The sequence below is a fragment of the Chiloscyllium plagiosum genome, chromosome 8 (genome assembly GCF_004010195.1).
Source record: "Chiloscyllium plagiosum isolate BGI_BamShark_2017 chromosome 8, ASM401019v2, whole genome shotgun sequence".
NCBI lineage: Eukaryota > Metazoa > Chordata > Chondrichthyes > Orectolobiformes > Hemiscylliidae > Chiloscyllium > Chiloscyllium plagiosum.
Window position 1 is genome coordinate 96,923,452 of NC_057717.1, and position 23,761 is coordinate 96,947,212.

The 23,761-nt window shown below is 43.8% G+C and overlaps 2 protein-coding genes across 2 annotated transcripts in view; both read right to left on the reverse strand.

Annotated features, from left to right (window-relative positions):
* Positions 1–11,158, reverse strand: part of xab2 (XPA binding protein 2) — a 47,289-nt gene extending 36,131 nt beyond the window's left edge. The window contains exons 1-6 of the mRNA XM_043694846.1: positions 10,959–11,158; positions 9,218–9,366; positions 8,028–8,151; positions 5,496–5,693; positions 4,615–4,749; positions 3,727–3,891 (exon numbers count right to left, since the gene is read on the reverse strand). Coding sequence (XP_043550781.1) covers positions 3,727–3,891; positions 4,615–4,749; positions 5,496–5,693; positions 8,028–8,151; positions 9,218–9,366; positions 10,959–10,994 — 807 coding nt within the window. The 5' untranslated portion in view covers positions 10,995–11,158. The remainder of the gene's footprint in view (positions 1–3,726; positions 3,892–4,614; positions 4,750–5,495; positions 5,694–8,027; positions 8,152–9,217; positions 9,367–10,958) is intronic.
* A 6,222-nt stretch (positions 11,159–17,380) lies between these two features.
* Positions 17,381–23,761, reverse strand: part of LOC122552215 (Purkinje cell protein 2 homolog) — a 24,479-nt gene continuing 18,098 nt past the window's right edge. The window contains exons 3-4 of the mRNA XM_043694847.1: positions 19,949–20,092; positions 17,381–17,788 (exon numbers count right to left, since the gene is read on the reverse strand). Of these exons, the coding sequence (XP_043550782.1) occupies positions 17,778–17,788; positions 19,949–20,092 (155 nt within the window). The 3' untranslated portion in view covers positions 17,381–17,777. The remainder of the gene's footprint in view (positions 17,789–19,948; positions 20,093–23,761) is intronic.

The following is a 23,761-nucleotide window of genomic DNA, read 5'->3' on the forward strand; positions in this document are numbered from 1 at the left end:
GACGGAGAAGAGAGAGACGGAGAAGAGAGAGACGGAGAAGAGAGAGACGGAGAAGAGAGAGACGGAGAAGAGAGAGAGAGAGAGAGAAAAGAGACACAGGGACAGTGTTTTTTCCCCTTTATTCCTACATAGGATGTAGTGTAACTGGCAAAGTCAGCATGTGGTTTACTAGGACTACCTCAGCGTGAGGTTAAGCACTAAGTACGTTGCGGTCAGTCCGGGGCCACTGACATGAAGAGAGAATTGATAAGTTTTTATTTTAAACGAAGCAGAACATTTTCAAACGGTGACCTGGCACATAGATCGTAAGATTATGATGCAGTAAATAGTGATTAATTGGTTCCACTGATTGGTGAGCTGGTAAGAACAGGGCAAAAAAAAAATCTAATCGGCAGAAGAAGAATTAATGGGGAAGCAGGAATAAAGATCTTAATGTGGACAAAGGTTAGAATGAGAAATACACTGCTATAAAATAGCAACACAGACACTATATTCTTTTCATTGTCCATTATTGCTGGGTCTCTTGCTGAGATATTTGTATCATCGATAGTCACAGGTGAAGTGCTGGAAGACTGGAGGTTGACTAAAGTGGTGCCACTGTTTAAGAAGGGTGGTAAGGACAAGCCAGGGAACTATAGACCAGCGAGCCTGACATTGGTGGTGGGCAAGTTGTTGGAGGAAATCCGGAGGGACAGGATGTACATGTATTTGGAAAGGACAGGACTGATTAGGGATAGTCAATGTGGCTTTGTGTGGGAAATCATGTCTCACAAACTTGATTGAGTTTTTTGAGGAAGTAACAAAGAGGATCGATGAGGGCAGAGCGGTAGATGTGATCTATATGGACTTCAGTAAGGCGTTCGACAAGGTTCAGGATGGGAGACTGATTAGCAAGGTTAGATCTCACGGAATATAGGGGGAACTAGCCATTTGGATACAGAACTGGCTCAAAGGGTGGTGGTGGAGGGTTGTTTTTCAGACTGGAGGCCTGTGACCAGTGGAGTGTCACAAGGATCGGTGCTGGGTCCACTACTTTGTGCCATTTACATAAATAATTTGGATGCGAGCATAAGAGGTACAGTTAGTAAGTTTGCAGATGACACCAAAATTGGAGATGTAGTGGACAGCGGAGAGGGTTACCTCTGATTGCAACAGGATCTGGACCAGATGGGCCAATGGGCTGAGAAGTGGCAGATGGAGTTTAATTCAGATAAATGCGAGGTGCTGCATTTTGGGAAAGCAAATCTTAGCAGGACTTATACACTTAATGGTAAGGTCCTAGGGAGTGTTGCTGAACAAAGAGACCTTGGAGTGCAGGTTCATAGGATAGTGAAGAGGGAGTTTGGTATGCTTTCTTTTATTGGTCGGAATATTGAGTACAGGAGTTGGGAGGTCATGTTGTACAGAACATTGGTTTGGCCACTGTTGGAATATGGCGTGCAATTCAGGTCTCTTTCCTATCGGAAAGATGTTGCGAAACTTGAGAGGGTTCAGAAAAGATTTACAGGGATGTTGCCAGGGTTGGAGGATTTGAGCTATTGGGAGAGGCTGAACAGGACTTTCCCTGCAGCGTCAGAGGCTGAGAGTTGACCTTATAGAGGTTTACAAAATTATGAGGGGCATGGATAGGATAAATAGGCAAAGTCTTTTCCCTGGGGTGGGGGAGTCCAGAACTAGAGGGCATAGGTTTAGGGTGAGAGGGGAAAGATATAAAAGAGACCTATGTGACAACTTTTTCACACAGAGGGTGGTACGTGTATGGAATGAGCTGCCAGAGGAAGTGGTGGAGGCTGGTACAATTACAACATTTAAAAGGCATTTGGATGGGTATATGAATAGGAAGGGTTTGGAGGGATATGGGCTGGGTGCTGGCAGGTGGGACTAGATTGGGTTGGGATATCTGGTCGGCATGGACGGGTTGGACCGAAGGGTCTGTTTCCATGCTGTACATCTCTATGACTCTAAATACAGCTCGAAAAGCAAGCAAGATAAAAGAAGGTACATTTTGAAGAAAAACACATCAGCACTAACCTAGTTGAGTCAATTAGGCTGTTTCTATAATATTCTCTGAATAAAATAGGAGCAAAGTGGAATTCCCATCAAGTTGAGCAAAATGAAAATACTATCACCTTGACAGACTGATGTTGCGTGGGGTCACAGTTTCCCCAACTTTCCTTCAAAGTGTCAAATACTTAAAGTCGCTCTGCTTTATAAATGGTTGAAAAGCAAGAACTGTCAGGAAAACCTCAAGGAGACTCAAGTGAATCCAATGACATCAAACATTAGTAATCTAGGGGGTCTCATTGCTCACCAAACAGAATGAGATCGTTTCAGCAAGGACTGGACTGATTAACCACACTGAAGATGACAGGTGCTTTCTCCAGGCACTTACATTTCACATTACATCGGACACCCTGAGTTTAAAAAAACTCCTAGGACAGATTGAATCAATTTTTCCAGAGAAGAAAAAGCCCAAGGGTTGACCTGATAAGGTTACGAAGAAGTTTGAAAGAGTAGACTTAGAAAAAGATACAGGGAAGCAAAAACAAAACTAGAGGCCATAAACATTGATGTTAAAATGTTAAACGTTGAATGCATTAGTGACTACCTTAAAGAATACTGAAGCACTACTCCACAATGCCAGAGATCTGAAAATAAAAACAGAAAATGCTGGAAATCTTCAGCAGGTTGGACAAGAGTCGTATTATAAGTTATTTTATCTATTTATGTTACATACTTTACGCTTTTTGTCCAAGGGATAGGGGAGTCTCTGGCAAGATCAGCATTTGTTGCTGAGCTGTAACTGCACTTGAACGGAGTGGTTTGCGAGAAAGATGATTATTGTCAACCACGTTGCTGCAGATCTGGAGTCACACATAAGCCAGACTGGATAAGACAGCAGATTCCTTTCCAAATTATGAACCGAACAGGTTTTTACAACAATCAACGATAGATTCAGGGCTACTGTTGATTACCAGATTAATGAAGTGCTGTGGTACAAATTGATCCCGTGCCCCAGAACATTAGCCTGAACCTCTGGCTTGCTTGTTCAGGATCATTGCAATGGATCTCTCCAATGATCACGGACCTGAACTATTAATTTCTACCTCACCACAGAAGTTGTTCAGACCTGTTCAGCATTTCCAGCATTTTTTGTATTGATTTATTCACAGAGTAGTTCCAATTCACAACCTAGTTGGAACTAGCAAACGGAAACAGTACTGGTGGAGTACAACATTGAATCCTATAAAGGGGACAAGATAGAAAGGAATAGAAGGGTATCTTCATGTGTCTGATGACTTAGGATAGGAGGTATTTTGTCCAGTATATAAACACTAGTATGGACAGGGTGGGACAAATGGCTTTTTTTCTGGGCTGGAATTTCTATGTAATACTCTTGAAGAGATTCCCAGGCAGTTCAACTAAGTGCGTAATTTTCATTTTACCGTTCAGAGTCAATACTCTTAAATCCAGAATTTAAGCTACACTGGAACTGGGTTAGTCAACTTGCATCAGCCTCTACAATAACCTGGTGCATAAATAACCCTTCAAATGTAGTATTCAGTGCCACTACAGTCACTAACAAAACAAATATTATATGCAAAAAAAAAAGATTAAAGTGAGTACAAAATTATGTTTGTTTATATCAAATTTTCTGGTGAGAATATTAGAACCCAGCATTGTATCATCTTGAGCAGAATTTCCTGGTAAATGTTGAGCCCATACCTTCTCAAAATGACCACTTCGAATGTAGTAGTCAGCTAAAGAACACCAGAGCTTCCCTAGTTGGTCAGTGAAACGAGTCAGACCTCCCCGGATAATGGCTCCAACATTCAGGGATTTCACTTTGTCTGGGTTTGTAGAAATGAGATGACAAAGCTCATGCCATAGCTGTGGAAATACAAGACTCTTTGTTAAAAAAAAACAAAATGCAGGCCTTCATTGTCTGCACCTCAAAGATTTTGCTTCCTTCCACACTCATCACTGCATTCCTTATAGGTAAAGTCGCCACAGTCCCATAGGGTTGCTCTCTCATTAGATAGGGACACAAGATTGGTGCTGGTTTAATCTGACAGTCTCCACATCTCAGGTGAGGGGAGAGGTTGAGAAGGCAGGACTTTCATGGTAACCCCAGTTGGGATGGGAATTGAACCCACAATGTTGGCACCACTTTGCATCACAAACCAGCCATCCATTTAACTGGGCTAACTAATTGCAGCTTGTTTCATCCTCTGACTGGGTGGCAAGTTAGCACAATGAAGAGAGCAGTGAATGGAGAGAGTGGGTGGAGGAGCAGTTATTTACGAGGACCTAGTCTGAAATGAATTGCTTTCCTCCATTTCTCAACCTCCAATTCCAAAAAGCAGGCTGGGCTTTCCCAATCAGAATCACTTGCCAAAGAAACATGGCTGGTTCCCTCTGAAATTTGGCATTCTTCCATCTGTCCTGATGGATGCAAGATGAAAAGCATCAACAACATGTATCTTTTATTTCCAACCCCATCCCCAAGTTCTACATTATCAAGCGACCAGATCCATTATAACATACTAGACTTGATTGCTCACTGTTTCTGCCTACACAAAGATAATCAGCTAGACCGAAAAAGGGGCTTACTTGGTAGTTTGATTTCCCCTCTTTTGAGACAAAGGATTCATCGTTGACGATGCCAGCGAGCCGGACTGCAGCCTCATCAAGCCGATCTATAGAGCGGAGGTACACGATGTACTCCTCAGCATTCTCAGGGGACAGCTGTAAATATTGGAAGACTTTGAGTAATGTGAAGGAACATTGTTCATTCAGAAATCAGTTGGTCGAGGAGTAGTGGGGAAACATTGCAATTTCTCAATGACTGGCACACAAGCCTCCAAGGGATGAAATTTCTTGTGTCAGTTCACAATGATATATCTTTCATCATAAGACTACAGCTGTTGGTTCTAGACTCTCCCACTAAGGAAACAGAGAACTTATTAGGCTGGAAGCTTAAGTATTTTGCATGTTTTTAAAAAATATTCATCTAAATGTCAGCGAATGAAAGCCCCATTCTCCTCACTCACTTAAATATCCACTGCAGATGCACCAAGGCAAAAGGTACTCTAACCAGATTGCCTGGCGGCTCCTCTAACAACACCTGCAGCAACCTGAAGGAAAAAGCAACAAGCGCAAGGCAATACCATCCCCTTCAGGTTCTGAGATCCATATTCTAACTTGGAACTGTATTGTGATTCCTTTATAGTTACACATCTGGACAGTTCTCTCTCAAATAGCACGATGGTAGTAGCACCTTCAACACTTGGACTGCAGAGGTTCAAGAAGGCACATCACAAGATCAACGATGGTCAATAATTGTGGCCTTGCCGGTGTTGCCGACATTCCTTAACTATTAACAACTAAGCGACCTTCCACAGACTGCTTTAACCTGTGGTTCAGAGGACCAGCTAGGAAATGATCAACTGCTCCAATCAAGCTGTGAATATACAAGCTACAATTACTCATACCTTCAGGTAGCGCCTATAGACTCTGATTGCAGTCTCCGGCAAGGGAAACAAACGAACAAACTTCAGGTACATAGGCCAGATGCGATAATGTTGAGTGACAGGGAGGGCACGGAGAGCCCTATCGAAGGTTCGACGAGTTCTCGTTACCTTACACTGATCGACCAGGAACTGACAGTAGTCCAGCCAAATGCGTGGCATCTGCAAGGTCAAGGGGAAGACTTGATTGTTTAATGTTACTGTCCTGAAGTCACTAATGTGTGACTATACATTCAGCCATCTGCATTCATTATATTTAACAGTAGGCAAGTGCCGTCCGTATTAATTGGAGATTGTGCTTCTAGAAAGACAGCATTCAAAATGTTGGGTGAGGAGGTGCATGTTTGTGATGTGCATTTCTATAGCAATTGGCTCCCATTCTATCCTGCACCATTTGACTTTCTGGAGGCCACTCTTCCACTAGACAGCTAAATGTAGGCAAGGACAAACTATTCAAATACAAAACAATCCAGCCCTCAAGTCAGGAAATACATTTACTGTCCTATGGGAGGCAGTGGGAATATCAAACTGATTCCTTCTTTTTAGATTAGATTACTTACAGTATGGAAACAGGTCCTTCGGCCCAACAAGTCCACACCGCCCCACCGAAGCGCAACCCACCCATACCCCCTACATTTACCCTTTACCTAACACTACGGGCAATTTAGCATGGCCAATTCACCTGACCTGCACATCTTTGGACTGTGGGAGGAAACCGGAACACCCGGAGGAAACCCACGCAGACACGGGGAGAATGTGCAAACTCCACACAGTCAGTCGCCTGAGGCGGGAATTGAACCCGGGTCTCTGGAGCTGTGAGGCAGCAGTGCTAACCACTGTGCCACTGTGCCACACATCACAACTCAACAGCATGAAGGTTAATGGGTGTCTGTGTGGCTGAGATCACCCAACCAAACTTATCAAACCCCAAATCATTGATGCTACGATCTGTTGGACTCTGCATGGATTAATATAATACCAGTTGGAGCCTTAAAATTCAAAACATATTTCTAAATTCATCTAGCCCACTATAAATCAGAATCAGATAGTAGGTGTGTATTGAAAGTATCAAGTCTAGAGATATTAAAATAGTGGAGAAGGGCTTTTGGTGGCACTGGAAGTGAGGCAGAAGAGATGGAGCTGGAAGGAAGCAGCCTTAGTGATGGACTGAAGATGTGCTTTGAAGCTTCTGTTGGAAGGGACCCCTATTAGTTTGAGATATTGTTTAAGCAGCTGCCTACATCAATATTCACAAAAGTTTCATTTATTAACATAGACCCCTAGTGATTTAATACATAATTCTTTGACATTTTGATCAGATATAGATAGGATGGTTAAGGCGGCATTTAGCAAGCTTGCCTTCATTGCTGAGACCTTAGAGTATAGGAGTTGGGATGTTATGTTGAGATCGCACAGGGTCTCAGTGAGCCCTCTTCTGTGTCCAGTTCTAGTCTCCCTGTTACAGGAAGGATATTATTAAACTGGAAAGGGTTCAGAAGGAATCTACCAGATATTGCCAGGTATGAAGGGTTTGAGATACAGGGAACAGTCTGAATAGGCTGAAACTTTTTCACTGGAGCGTAGGATGTTGAGAGATGACCCCCATAACAGGTTTATACCATGATGAGGAGTATAAATGGGGTAATAGAAGGTGTGTTTTCCCTTGGATGGGGGATTTCAAGATTCTGGGGCATATTTTTAAGGTGAGAGGAGAAACATTTTAAAAAGACGAGAGACAATTTTTTTTGTTTTTACACAGAGGGTGGTTCGTGTGTGGCACGAACTGCTAGAGGAAGTGATGGATGCAAGTATAGTTATAACATTTAAGGACATTTAGATAAGTTACATGAATAAGAAATGTTTGGAAGGATAAGGGCCAAGCGCAGGCAGGTGGCTCTAGTCTAGTTTGGGATCATGTTTGGCATGGGCTGGTTGGACCGAAGGTTCTGTTTCTGTGCTGTATGATTCTATGACTATGAACATGGTTAGCGTGTAAAATGACCTCATCTTAAGGCTGGGGAGGGGGAGATTATAGTGCTGACTATTTCCAATGTATTCGCAAGACGTGAAGGCTACTGACAAGGCCAGGAGCTACTGCCCATTGTTAATGGCCCTTTAGAAAGGTGGTGGTCAGCAGCTTCCTTGACAACTAAGTGACTAGTTAGGTGACTTTAAAGGGCTGTCCAGTCAATCCGATTGCTGTGGGTCTGCAGTCATAGTGTGGGTAAAGTCTGGAAGATCATGTTTCCTAGAGGGTACTACTAAACCAGACAGAGTTCGTTTTTACAACAGCAACCCAGCTGTTACAGGGACACCATCACTGATACCAGCTCGATTCTAGATTTATTTCATTCACTGAATTTAAATTTCCTAGTGGTGGTGATAGGATTTGAACTCACGTCTTCAGATCATTGTCCAGTACTGCAGAGGACTGGGGTAATGCAACATTACCACCATGCAACCTTACCCACCAAGTTAAAACAAGCCAATACGTACCTTATGCATGAAGACCAGGGCTCGCTCATGGCAGTTGTTAACCTCCTCAAATGCAGGGTCTGTGATACATTTTCCCTTCACCTGTTTCCGCCTCTGTTTCAGGTAATTGTACCACAATTTGTAACTGGGAAAGAATTAGAAGCAGACTTAATATACAAGACCCAATCACAGTACGCAAAATCCCTTGGAAAATTCCAAGAAAAATCTGCAGGCTCTACTTCTCCCAACTTTATCCCTTTTGTCCTGCAAGTGCTTTCATTGGACTTGTGGAGTCTGACAGCCCTCTGGTGTATTTTATTTAATACCTTTGTTAATGAGTTGGGGCTAGGAGTTACAAGCACAACTGTGAAATCTGCTGAAAGAAACAATGCTCATCAAGTGGGCAGATCTCAAACAGGATAAGCTAAGGAAGGATTTGGACGTACTTGTGAATTCAGAATATGGGTAACAAGTGTAACACAATGCAATTCAATCGTAAAGCCAACTAGAAAAGGGATGCCCCACTTTGTGTGGGGGAAGGTTTCTAGCTGTCTAAAACCAGGGGTCATAAATATAAAACAATCATTCATCAATCTATTGATTAATTTAGGAGAAATTCCAGTAACAAAAGACTGAGGAGAATATGGAACTCACTCTCTCAGATAAGAGCTCAGGTGAACAGAACCAATATCTTTAGAGAGAAGCTGGATAAGAGAATAAATGATACATCGATCAGGTTCTGATGGGGAAGGAGATTTATACCCAGCCGCAGAAATACCACCATTGACTTGACAGACCAAACAGTCTTGCTTCTGTGCTTTCACGTTACACACAACCTCTTGTAGTCTAAAATTGACATTTTGTTTATTTCTGATGTGCCCCATAGTTAGTATTTGGTCTGGTACATCATTAAAGTGCTTCACTAGTGAGCTGACTATACACCGCTGAAGTAAATACTCCAAGTACGCAAAGCCTGTTGATTCTAACTACGTTTAAACCAGTGATACCGAGGATTATTAGAAACACCAGCAAATGACATGTCCCAAGGGAAAATTCTTTTCCATAAACCGACTGTGTGACGAACACAGACAAGACACAAAACTTTGATCTGTGCTTGATCTTTTGAACAAGCCAGTTGCTTCCATCAGTTGTTGATCTCAAAAGCCTCAATGCCCCTACTAAAACTTGTTGCGCCCACAAAGAAACAATACCTGCCAGGAAGTTCTTTGAGTGCTCGCTCATAGATCATATTCACCACATGTTTGGGTGCAGACTGTTTGAACTCTATGTAGCGGATCCAACATTTAACAGAGTAAGGATTGCGAATTATCTCCTCTTCATATGGCAGATCATCTTCTTCCTGTCAAAGAGATTCAGACAAGTGAACAAACGAAGGGGATGCAAGAAAGTTTCAGACCCTTGGAGAAAGACTGTTGCACTGACAACATGCAAAATATTGCTTTTGTCAACACAAACAGCAACTTGGTAAAGCAAAACTTATCTGTGATTATCAAATTATCTATTACAAAAGGTTCCTTCAAAACTGTTCTTTCCAACATACTTCTGAAAAAACTAAAAGATGATTAGATTAGATTCCCTACAGTGTGGAAACAGGTCCTTCGGCCCAACAAGTCCATGCCGACCCTCCGAACAGCAACCCACACAGACTCATTTATCCTACACCTAACACTATGGGCAATTTAGCACGGCCAATTCACCTAACCTGCGCATCTTTGGGCTGTGGGAGAACTTTGGTACTTAGTGATTAATTTGGAATTATACAATTAACTTACTCAGCAACTTGTGGTTGGCTTGGTGCACCTGTAAAAGCCAGGTCCAAGCTGTAATCAAACGGCATAGCAAGAATGTACAATCCTCACACTCCAAATCTATTTTTGAGAACACGAACAGCAATTTTACAGGCATTTGGCAAGGGATGGGCGAAGACACTTGTGTGCTGGGGCTGCCCTGTTTTGTACCATGATTTGGAGATGCCGGTGTTGCACTGGGGTGTACAAAGTTAAAAATCACACAACACCAGGTTATAAAAGGAGCATCGCTCTGAAAGCTAGTGCTTCCAATTAAACCTGTTGGACTATAACCTGGTGTTGTGTGATTTTTAACTCTGTTTTGTACCGTGTTTAACAACACAATGAGGTAGCTAACTGGTCTCAAACTTATTGTTTTCAGTAATTAGTTTCTAAGATGTTCATATCTAGTATCAGTCATTATTAAATAGGCAAAAGTGAGGACTGCAGATGCTAGAGATCAGAGTCAAGATTAACGTGGTGCTGGAAAAGCACAGCAGGTCAGGCAGCATCCGAGGAGCCAGGTCAGGCAGCATCCGAGGAGCAGGAAAGTCGACGTTTCGGGCAAAAGCCCTTCATCAGGAACGAAGCCTCGCTCCTGATGAAGGACTTATGCCCGAAACCTCGATTTTCCTGCTCCTCGGATGCTACCTGACCCGCTGTGCTTTTCCAGCACCACTCTAATCTAATCATTATTAAATAGGCAAGTCACATCACAGAATCAGAAGTTTGGAGGCCAACTTTCAGCATTCAGTGCAGACATTGTTTTGTTTTTGAGAAGTGTCTTCTTGAAGCTAGGTAGTGCAATGTAAAGAACTGAAGGGTAAACTATGGACAAGAATCATCTGTTACCACCTTGTCAGTCCCAAAGTGCTTGCCATCAAATGCATTAATTTTTGAAGCTACTGTTCACTGCAGCTTATGATTTCAGCAGAAATTATATTTTAAAAATGAACAATGTAGGACGTACAGTTCCTGAAGGGGAGAAAGGGGGCTATAAACCCAAGAAGCTGTCAATGCCCTGGGAGACTGACTAGAAAATCGAGACCGAGGCTTTAGCTGAGGCCTACCCGCAAAGACCGGCTCAGCCGGCGGGGAATGTGAGACTGGGAGCCATCACCCCGGAGTGGTTTGGTTCACTTACAAAAATAACATCGTGCTTCTGCATGGAGCCGTTCATTTTTGCCCCCGCGGCCGCAGCCAACACCGAGGCTTACGTCGATTTTCCTGCTCCTCGGATGCTGCCTGACCTGCTTTGCATTCCCCAGCACCACTCTAATCGAGACCGAGGCTTCGCCAGCGAACCGGACTGGACTGGGCCCGAGGCGCCCTCCCTTCCGCCACTCCGATTGGTGGGCAGGTCGTGAAACGTCACGGAGCCCCCGCCCACCGCAGCCGTTGGTTGGGTAAAGCTATAGATGGACAGGCGTATAGACCAATAGACTTCGGGTCTCTCTGCCTTCGCTTGGTGAATGCCTTTGGAAGCTGATTGGACACGGTGCAGGCCCTTTCTGATTGGGTCGTTTCCCCCACGTGGGAACTAGCTGTCCTGATAAAAGGCTGATGGTGGGCAAGTGGGACAGTGCTGGTCTTGGCATGCACCTTGAGTAGTAGTTCAGACCCAATACACAAGAAAGGGAAGCACTCAAAACAAATGATTGTTATCTTAGTTATCTTACCTGCCAAAGGATGTTTGACATTTAAGAGACAAGCTTTTTCCTGGGGTGAAGGATTCAATAACGAGAGGTCATGCTTTCAGTGTGAGAGGTGGAAAGTTTAAGGGGGATACACGTGGCGAATACTTCACACAGAGGGTGGTGGGTGTTTGGAACACGTTGCCAGCAGAGGTAGTAGAGGCTGGCACGGTGGATTCATTTAAGATGCGTCTGGGCAGATGCACGAGTAGGTGGGGAGTAGAGGGGTACAGATGCTTAGGAATTGACCGACGGGTTTAGACAGTACATTTGAATCGGCTCAGGCTTGGAGGACCGAAGGGCCTGTTCCTGGGCTGTAAATTTTCTTTGTTCTAAACTGAAGAAGATGACATTGAGAAAGCGAACGTACTGCTTGCAGATACTGACACTTATCAACACGTGGCGATACACCACAATTAGAGAACCGGATCACAGCCCTACTCAAAAACCTTCAGATATCTGGAGAATTAAACATGACAGATTTCCAAACAAATGAAATCAGACAGATCCAATGCACCACGCTTCTACGGATTACCCATAATTCCCAAAACCTGAACTCTCCCCCGCCAGATCCATAGTCTCGCTACCCAGAACACCACCGCACAGATTGTTCAAGAAGCTACACCAAAGACTAAAACACTTAGTAGAAGACACACTCCACTCCATTGACTCCACCCAAGAATTCCTGAAGACCGTCAAAGACACCAAGGTAGGAGAGGATGAAATAACGATCTCCTTTGACGTAACAGCCCTGTTCACATCCATCAATATCAACCTGGCCAAGGAAACACTGACTACACTATTAGAAGAACCAAAGACACATACAGCAAACACCACCAACTTCATCAGCAAGGACAACATCGTCATGCTGGTGGACCTATGTCTTACCACCCAGTCCACTTTCAATTACATAACCTACAGACAAACCAATGGAACACCTGTGGGATCTCTGACAGCAGGGTTCTTAGCAGAGGCAGTCATGCAAAGACTCGAACAAACAGCTGTACCAACCATCCAACCCAAACTTTGGGTCTGCTATGTGAATGACACCTTTGTCATCACTAAACGAAACAATTACAAGAAACCTTCAGGACCATCAATAATATCCTTACTGGCATAAAATTCACTAAAGAAGAGGAAAACAACAACAAACTGCCATTCCTAGCTGTCTTAGTAGAGCAAACAGCCAATGGGGAACTTCAAACCAGTGTCTACAGGAAAACAACATATACGGACCAAATATTGAACTATAGAAGCAATCATCCCAACAAACACAAACGAAGCTGCATTAGAATATTATTTCAATGAGCCACCACACACCGCAATGCAGAGGAACTACGCAGAGCAGAGGAAAATCACTTATACAACGTATTCAAAAAGAATGGGTACCCAATGAACACAGTCCGCCGATTTCTCAGCAACAAACCCAAACAAGCAGACAAAACACATCCAGAAACCTTAGCCACTCTCCCCTACATCAAAGGCATTTTGGAAATGACTGCCAGACTACTCAGACCTCTTGGTGTCATGGTAGCCCACAAACCCTCCAACACTAAAACAGCAGCTAATGAACTTGAAAGACCCTATATAGCCAACAAGCAAAACTAATGTCATTTACAAAATACCTTGCAAGAACTGTAACAAACACTACTTTGGACAAACTACCAGAAAACTAGCCACCAGGATACATGAACATCAATTAGCCACAAAACGACATGACCCTCTCTCACTAGTATCCTTACATACAGATGAGGAAGGACACCATTTCGACTGGGACAACACATCCATTCTAGGACAAGCCAATCAGAGACACGCACAAGAATTCCTAGAAGCATGGCATTCCAATCGAAACTGTATCAACAACTCATCGACTTGGACCCCATTTACCACCCTCTGAGAAAAGGAACAGGAAATGACATCACCAACCCAAGGAAACCTGAACACATAAAGAGAAAATGGGTTACTAACACCAGCGCTTCCCCGGAGACTCGCTGATGATGTTACCTCATATGGTGTCGAAACGTTTGAAAAATGAACCTTCCAGCTCAGCGAGCAAACTTACATCCACAGGTTCATAGTTCCTTGAAAGTGGTGTCACATCTGGTCAGGAGGTGCTTGGTATGCTTACCTTCACTGGTCAGAGCATTGAGTATAGGAGTTGGGATGTCATGTTGCAGCTGTACAAGACATTGGTGAGACCACTTTTGGAATACTACATACAATTCTGGTCACCCTTCTATGGGAAGGATGTTAAACTAGAAAGGGTGCAGAAAAAATTTACAAGCATGCTGCTGGACTGGAGTGTTGAGTTGTAAGGAGAAGCTGGGGGATAGGGTGAATAGTATTTTCTAAGGTAGTGGAGACCAAAACAAGATGTAGCTTTAAGTTGAGATAGGAAAGATTTAATAGGGACCTGAGGGGCAACATTTAGACAATAGACAATAGGTGCAGGAGTAGGCCATTCTGCCCTTCGAGCCTGCACCACCATTCAATATGATCATGGCTGATCATCCTTAATCAGTATTTCATGCAGAGGTTGGCACATGTATGGAATGAGCTGCCAGAGGAAGTGGTAGAGGTGGGTACAAAAACAACATATAAAAGACAGAAGTTACATGACATTAGGTTATAGTCTGACAGGGTAAAAACAAGGACTGCAGATGCTGGAAACCAGATTCTAGATTAGACTGGTGCTGGAAAAGCACAGCAGTTCAGGCAGCATCCAAGGAGCAGGAAAATCGATGTTTCGGGCAAAGGCCCTTCATCAGCAGTGCTCTGAAAACTTGTGATTTTAAATAAACCTGTCGGACTATAACCTGATGTTGTGTGACTTCTGACTTTGTCCTTCTCAGTCCAATACCAGCGCTTCCACATCACATATGAAAGACATTTAGATAGGTACATGGATAAGAAAGGTATAGAGAAACATGGACCAAATGCAAGCAAATAGGACGAGTTAAGTTTGGAATTCTTGGTCAACATAGACAAGTTGGGCCGAAGGGTCTGTTTTCGTGCTGAACAATGCGACAACTCTCCATACAATACAGCAACTGTCTTGGAATGGTATGGTCCACCATTTTAATTACATGTCCAAATTACAGTGCATTGGGTTTTCAGGAGCATTGTCTCGATATTCGTTGATTTCAAGGTTTCTAATCTGGTCTTGCTAGTGAATGTCAAGGAATGAGTGAAGAATGATATTAATACTGAATGGTGCCTGTTGCTAGTTTCAACAGCCCTCTGTTATTTGTAAAAATGAATGCTTTCCTCCCAATACAAAGAACTCCATTTCATTCTCCCAGTTCCTCTGCCTCCGCTGCATCTGCTCAGACAAGGAGACATTTCACTCCCAACTATCCCAAATGTCCACCTACTTTGAACAACGTGCTTTCACCCTCTTTTGTCATCCAGACAGCCCTCCATCACACCTCCTCCTCCATTCCCCGCTTCGCTTCACTAAACCCTCCCACTCTAAACACAATAAAGACAGCATCCCCCCCCCCCCCATCCTCACCTACCACCCGAGTAGTCTCAGCATTGCCTGTCCTCGGATGCTGCCTGAATTGCTGTGCTCTTCCAGCACCACTGATCCTATCATCCTTAAACAATTCCACCAACTCCAGTTAGATACCTCCCCTCTCTGCCTTTCACAAGGATCGTTCCCTCCACCAATCCTTGGTTCGCGCCACTCTCCCCACCAACCCCACCCCCCAACCCCCAGATACCTTCCCCTGCAACCATAAAAGATGCAAAACCTGCCAGTACACCATTTCCCTCACCTCCATCCAGGGCCCCAAACAGTCGGTCCAGGTGAGATAGAGGTTCACCTGCCTCTCCTCCAACCCAGTTTACTGTATCCAGTGCTCCTGATGTGGTCTTCTCTACATCAGTGAGACCAAATGTAAACTGAGGGCACATTTCGTCAAGCATCACAGCCAGGCCTGCAGGGGCCGACCTGACCTCCCAGTCACCGTCCTTCCCAATCCCTTTCTGACATGACCATCCTCGGCCTGCTCCATTGCCACTGCAAATCAGACCACAAATTGAAGGAACAACACCTCATCTTCCGCCTGGGCAGTTTACAGCCTGGAGGACTCAATATTGAATTCTCCAATTTCAAATAACCTTCCTTCCCATCCCCCCACTCCCTATCCAGCCCCTCCCCCTCCCTTCCATTCCGCTGACTGACTCCTCCTTCCAGCTCCCAACCGGATTCCTTCCTCCCATTGACCAACCAGGTGTCACCCTCTACCTGTGTTCACCTATCATTACCTCACTACCCTGCCCATCACCCCCTTTATCTGTGGCACCCCTTGCACCCACCCTGAGTCCTGAAGAAGGGTTTTACCCGACATGTTAACTTCTCCACCTCCTGATGCTGTGCTTGCTGTGTTCTCCCAACCTCCTGCATTTTGTCTGAATGAGCCAAAAGCTGGGATATTATACAAATGACTATTTAAATATTATAGAATAATATGTATGTATATATTCTATATTAACCAATTCATTTTAGCTCAGTTCCAAATTTTCTCTATCAGTATTACGAAAGTTATTTTGCAAAAGGTTTGGTGTTGGTATACATGGAATATCAAGTGACATAAATTGTCTCAGTGTTGTATATTTTTTGTTGATGCGTTTTTCCTCGCTGTCATTTAGAATGTATTTTGACAGGCTTTCACCAAGTAGCAACTATATCAACTTGCATTTGTGTGGTGCCTTTCATGTGATGCAACATCCTCCTGTGTGTTTTACAGGAGCATTAGAAAGCAAAGCGTAACTCTGGACATGAGAGGAGATATTGAGGCAGGTGACCAAAAGCTTGGTCAATTGGCTACCATGGAATATCATAAAGGAGGTAAGTGGAATGGGGAGGTGAGGAGGTATAGCAAGGGAACTTCAGGACTCTGGACTCTGACTACATTCCTCTTCAACAGTTCTCGATCGTAATGAAAGATTGTGTCAAGTATTTAAAAAAATACCATTCTCCAGCAGAATAAGTAACTTTGAGGTTGTGTGGGACGGGTGATCTAATTGAAACATACAGAATACTGAATAGTCTGGATGGAGTAGATGTGGGGAAGATGCTTCCATTGGTAGGAGAGACTAGGACCCGAAGGCACAGCCTTAGAGTAAAGGGAAGACCTTTTAGAATGGAGATAAGGAGAATCTTCTTCAGCCAGAGAGTGAATCTATGGAATTCATTGCCACAGAAGGATGTGGAGATCAGGTCATTGGGTATATTTAAGACGGAGATAGATAGGTTCTTGAGTACCAAGAGGATCAAGGGTTACTGGGAGAGAAAGTGAGAGAATGGGGTTGAGAAACTTATCAACCATGATTGAATGGGTGGAGCAGAATCAATGGGCTGAATGGCCTAATTTCTGCACCTGTGTCTTATGGTTGTGTGAGGTTAGACTCTGGCACTTGATGACTGCGCAAAAATTGAAAACTATTAAACAGAAAAATACAGGGGATGCTGGAAATCAGAAACACCAGCAGAAATTGCTGAAGCAACTCAACAGGTCTGACAACATCTGTGGAGAGAAAGCGGAGTCAATGTTTCGGGTCCAGTGACACTTCTTCAGAACCTGGACCCGAAATATTCACTCTGTTTCTCTCTCCACATATGCCTCCAGAGCAGTTGAGATTTTCCAAGAATTTCTGTCTTTGTTTTATGATTACTGTCTGACATTCTGTTGTCTGCTAGTTTATGGCTTTGTCAAAATGACTTTATAATGGAGTGTAAGTACAGAACAGTATTTCTTTGCACTGAAGGGTCCTGCATATTGAAATTCCCTATGGCTAAAAATACATGTGAATAGACCTTGAACAGAAAAGCTGTGAACAAAAATCATTCGTAGGTCAAACAGGAAACATTTAAACATCTTTATTAATATTTTGCACCATTTTCAATGAGAACACAGTCAGAGTTTGTTTCAAAGACAACAAATAAATGATGACTGGTATTATCACGTGTTGGTTCAGAACATATTGGAAGCAACTCAGAAGAGATTCGGATATGTCGTGATAGTTTAACAAGAGGGAAGGCCAGGCTAAAGCAACTAAGTCTCTGCCTCACTTTATCAGAGGCTCCAAAAGAAACATAACAGCAAGCAAAGAACGTTGCTTCAAACACAGAGTCATCACAAAAATTAATAAGTGAAGGAAATGATTCAGCATTCGCTTTTCCTCTGGTAGTTTCTCACCCACCCTCGGTCAGCCAGGTCAATAGATTTTCCATCAGGTTCAACTGGAATCCAGCCCTGGGCTTATTCAATCTCTGAAATAAAACAGGACAGAATGATTGATTTGAACATCACAGTAGGTTAATTGGGAAAAGTTAATGTTTTATGAAATATAGGTAAAACACTTTCAGAAATAAATTACAGAACATTTTTTATTAAAAGTAGTGTTATTTTATCTACCTTACGGTACAGCTCAATATTTAGAATTTGTTTTGTTTAATGTCTGGTTTACAGGGAGGCTGTATGATGACTAAAATAATTGTGAGACCAGATGCCAACAAGGTTAGTGAAAGTAGAGATGTCGCTAGCCGTAGAGAGGATGTTTCCTCGTGTGGCGAAATCTAGAACGAGAGGTCATCGTTTGAGGATAAGGGGCGGCAGATTTAGAACAGAGATGGGGAGGATTACTCCTCTTAAAGGGTTGTGAATGAGCAGAATTCACTATCCCAGAGTGTGGTGGATGCCAAGACATTGAGTAAACCTTTGAAGGGTTAAGGAATGTGGGCAGGAAAGTGGAGTTGAGGCCGAGATGAGATGAGCCATGATCATATTAAATGGCAGAGCAGGTGCAAGAGGCTGAATGGCCTACTCCTAGTTGTTATGTGCTCGCTATAGCTCAGCGGATACTTCACTCTCGCCTTTAAGTCCGAAGGTTGTGGGCTGAAGTTTTCAGACCAGAACATTCCAATGGGGGAGTGCTGGACTGCCTGAGAATGATAGAATCCCTACAGGGTAGAAGTAGGCCATTTGGCCCGTTGCATCCACACCGACCCACTGAAGAGCATCCCACCCAATCGCTGTAACCCTCCATTTCCCATAGCTAATCCACCTAACCTACACATCCCTGGACTGTATGGGCAACTTAGTATGGCCAATCCACCCTGACCTGCACATCTTTGGACTGTGGGAGGAAACCGGAGCCCTCGGAGGAAACCCACGCAGACACTGGGCGAATGTGCAAACTCCACATAGACACCTGAGGGTGAAATCGAACCGAGTCTTTGGTGCTGTGAGGCAACTGCGCCACGTTGGAGGGAATGAATGTGAGCAATTTGTGCATTAATTTGAAATAGAAGTATTAACTTTGTCAATTTTAGATTGATTAAAGCCTCAGCCCAAAGTGCTTAAATGTCAACTAAGTGTTATTTGTTGGCATATTAAAGTGTTACTTTAGCACCAATGAGATCAAAGATCCTATATAATCAAAGCTGGGTGATGTAGATTTCTAGCTCAGTGTGGTGCTAAGCTGCTGATAGAAAGCTGACTGCACAGGTGCCACATTTTGATCAAGATGTTAAACCGAAACCCCACCTGCCATCTGAGGTGGATATAAATGATCCCATGGCATCGTTTCAAAGAAGAGCAAGGAAGTTCTCCTTTGTATATTTATATTCCTCAATCAACGTCACAAAAAATAGATGCCATGGTTGTTAGCACATAACTGTCCCACAACAGCTGTGCACAAAATGGCTGCCGAGCTCCCCACAGAACAATCGCAAGACTGCTAATTAGTTGTGAAGTGTTTTAGAATAACCTCACACTATGACAGATGCTATGTAAATGTAAGTCTTCCTCGGCTACTCATTGTAGATTTGGAATCAAAAAGTGTAGTGCTGGAAAAGCACAGCAGGTCAGGCAGCATCCGAGGAGTAGGAGAGTTGACATTTCAGGCATAAGCTGTTCATCAGGAATGTCTGACTTAATCAGGACTTCATTTGGAAGTTCAGATTAAGATACAATAGGGGCGTTTAAGGTGGTTTTAGCTAAGCACATGAATATGCAAGGAGTGGAGGGATATGGACCAAGGGTGGACAGAAGGGACTAAGTTAATTTGGTGTAATGGTCAGCACAATACCGTGGGCCGAAGTGCCTGTTCCTGTGCTATTCTGTTTTATGTTCTATAAGGCTTAACACCTATGTTATGCTTAATTTAAATTGGGGAGGTGGAAAGAAGCTTTCTCTCATGAGATTGAATGATCTGGTAGGATTTGTGATTGTGGTCTTTATTCATGGCGTGTGGATTAGGATGAATGAATTTTATTTTCTCTTGAGTTCAGTTGGCTACTTTAAGAATCTTGTTTCAAATTACTCCGAACTGTAATCTGGCCCAGTGCTCATTCATAGATGTGGAGAGAACTACACGTGAGTTACAATATGTCTGGAAGTGTACCACTGCATTGAGGAACTCATCTTGCCTTCACAAGTGGCCTGTATGTAGCACTCGGACAATTGGAGACCTGGTAAATTGTCACAGGTTACTCGTTGGTCATCCAGACGTTGGCCCTGTTTGTCAGCGAGCATGTCCAGAAGTTCGTTGACTGGACGTTCACAGTTGGTCTCTGCCAAATAAAAGCCAGGGCACATTTAAACGCAGGGCACATCAATAAACAAATTAATACCAAGAGGAAACAAATTCAAAACAACACTTTAGGCATCTCCCTGTTCAGGTGAACTACACTCTCTGTCCGAGATGAGACATGGAGTCATACAGCACGGAAACAAACCCTTCAGTCCGACCAGTCCATGCCGAAACATAATTCCAAACTAAACTAGTCCCACTTGCCTGCTCCTGGCCCATTTCCCTCCAAACCTTTCCTATTCATGGACTTTTCCAAATGTCTTTTCTATGTTGTAACTGTACCCGTATCCGCCACTTCCTCTGGAAGTTCATTCCACACGTGAACCACCCCGTGTGTAAATGTTTTGCCTCTCATGTGTTTTTTAAATCTCTCTCCTCTCACCTTACAGTGTGCCCCCTAGTTTCGAAATCCCCCACCCTGGGAAAAGATACCTACCATTAACCTTATCTACAATCTTATGATTTTATAAATCTCTATAAGGTTGCCTCTCACCCTCCTACGCTCCAGTGAAAAAAGTCCCAGTCTATCCAGCCTCTCCTTATAACTCAAACCTTCCATACCCGGCAACATCCTGGTAAGCCTCTTCTGAACCCTCTTCAGCTTAATAATAAGACCATATGACATAGCAGCAGAAATTAGGCCATTCAGCCCATCGAGTGTCCTCCGCCATTCAATCATGGCTGATAGGTTTCTCAACCCCATTCTCCCGCTTTCTCCCCATAACCCTTGATACTCAAGGACCTATCTATCCTTCCTGTAACAAGGTGTCCAGAACTGCTAAACACCTTCTTAACCACCCTGTCTACCCAGACTAGGAAATGAATTCAGCTGATTGACAGTCACATAATGCTGGTTGGAGTAAGAACAGGCACAGTGTTGTTAGATTTATTGAAACAACTTATTGTGTTTATGACATATGAAAGCAAAATGCAGAGGAACCTCGATTATCCAGCATATGATTATCCAGATATCGGATTATTCAGCAAGATCGCAAGGTCCCGATGCTCGGCTGAACTATGTCATCCGGCATTCGGTTATCCAGAATTTGATTAACCGAACGAAATGCTCCCTGCCTGTGTCCTTCGGATAATCGAGGTTTCCTCTGTACCGTAAATGCTGGAAATCTGAAATAGAAATAGCAAGTACTGAAGAGACTCAGCAGGTCTGGCAGCATCTGTGGAGGGAGAAACAGAATTAACTTTACGAGTCCAGTACGTTTCTTCTGCCGAACTTGGACCAGTTAAAACAAGTTAACACAAACACATGAGCTTATGGACAATAACAGGAAGCAACATATCCCATGCTTCAGTGATGGGTGCTTCGATCAACGATCAGCAAGCAGCACGCACACACATATGTGCACACACATACACAAATGTGCATAACTAGTCTCAAACCCTGGCCGTGGTAGCTTAGAGTGGAACTCATTGAATGGAGAGAAGCTGAATTTTATTGCACTTTCTATAATTTTCAAATTCAAATTATTTGCCCTCAGGCTGCACACCTGGAGTGTCTATTATAAGCATTCAAGTTGTGAAGGTGACGTTGCCATAGCCCCACCCTTCCAGGAGAGTGAGAGATGACGGCTGGTGGTTTAACCTGAGGCTCACCTTGCCCCCTGGTGAGGGGGCTGAGGTAGGACCTTCGGGGTTCCCTCGCCAGGTGCAGGAATTGAACCCATGCTGTTGGCATCGCTCTGTGATTGCGAACCAGCTAACTGACCCCAATTGGAGTGAGGTGCTGGAGGGGAGAAGGGTCGAATGTTTTAGGAACACAGGCTCAGAGGGCAGATGTTGGTCATTCTTTGAGTCTTTTCCACCATTCAGTAGGATTCTGATTGATCTGGGTTGTGGTGTACAAAAACATCGGACTTAGGATAATTCTAAGATATTTTCACAATTTTTAATGTATTAATTATAATTTTGGGAGAAACAAAATGACAAACTGTGTGGGGGTGCTAATGCCATTCAAATGCTTTCTACCCAATACTACATCCTGGATGGGGACGGCTGGGTTTAGCTTGGACCCTGGTTTGTCAGCAGTAGTGACACACGCAGAGTGAGTTCAAATCCTGCACTGATTAGATTAGATTCCCCACAATTTGGAAACAGGCCCTTCAGCTGAACAAGTCCACACCAACCCTCCGAAGAGTAATCCACCGAGACCCATTTCCCTCTGACTAATGCACCTAACACTATGTGCAATTTAGCCTGACCTGCACATCTTTGGACTGTGGGAGGAAACCCACGCAGACACAGGGCGAATGTGCAAATTCCACACAGACAGTCGGCCAAGGCTGGAATCGAACCTGGGATCCTGGTGCTGTGAGGTAGCAGTGCTAACACTGAGCCACCGGGGCGCCCCACTGATCACGGTTACCATGAAGGATTCTCCATTCTAACCTGTCCCCTCACCTGAGACGTGGTGACCCTCAGGTCATCTCCCTCTAAAAATGGTGCAGGACGATAGTCACTCTACCTTGGGTCATAGAGGCATACAGCACGGAAACAGACCCTTCTGTCCGACTCGTCCATGCCGACCAGATATCCTAATCTAGTCCCATTTTCCAGCACTTGGCCCATATCCCTCTAAACTTTCCTATTCATATACCCATCCAGATGCCTTTTAAATGCTGCAATTGTACCAGTCTCCACCACTTCCTCTGGCAGCTCATTCCATGCATGCATCACCGTCTTCGTGAAAAAGTTGTCCCTTAGTTCCCTTTTAAGTGTTTCCCCTCTCACTACAAAGTGCCCAGATACAAAATGCAGCAGTACTCCATTTTGAACCCCCTTCCCCAAAGCATATTCCACTGTTCACTAAGATCAATTATCTGTTTGTATTTCGAATTCCATATTCCCATCTACCCTCACGTCAGAAGTCAGTCCTGATGTCCACTCCAGGGGACAGCATTCTCTCTGTGTCACATTGGCAGTGTTATGTCAGTTTTGAGAAGATTTGTAGCTCAGGTTGAGGTTCTGGATGTAGGTTTGCTCGCTGAGCTGGAAGATTCATTTCCAGACGTTTCGTCACTCTACTCGGTAACATCCTAGTAGGCTTCGTCTGGAGGCCCGCTGAAGATATTACCTAGTAGGGTGACAAAACGTCTGGTAATGAACTTTCCAGCTCAGTGAACAAAACTAGATCCAGTGTTATGTCAATTAAAATGGTCTAATAATTACTCTTAAGGAAGTGGCTAACCCAGCGGGTTATTAAAACAGAAATTACTGTAGAAATTCAGCAGGCCTGGCAACAACTGTGAAGAGAAACACACTTAATGTTTCAGGTCCAGTGACCCTTAGAGTCATAGAGATGTACAGCATGGAAACAGACCCTTCAGTTCAACCCATCCATGCCGACCAGATATCCCAACCCAATCTAGTCCCACCTGCCAGCACCCGGCCCATATTCCTCCAAGCCCTTCCTATTCAGATACCCATCCAAATGCCTCTTAAATGTTGTAATTGTACCAGCCTCCACCACATCTTCTGGCAGCTCATTCCATACACGTACCACCCTCTGCATGAAAAAGTTGCCCCTTAGGTCTCTTTTATATCTTTCACCTCTCACCCTAAACCTATGCCCTCTAGTTCTGGACTCCCCCACCCCAGGGAAAAGACTTTGTCCATTTATCCTATCCATGCCCCT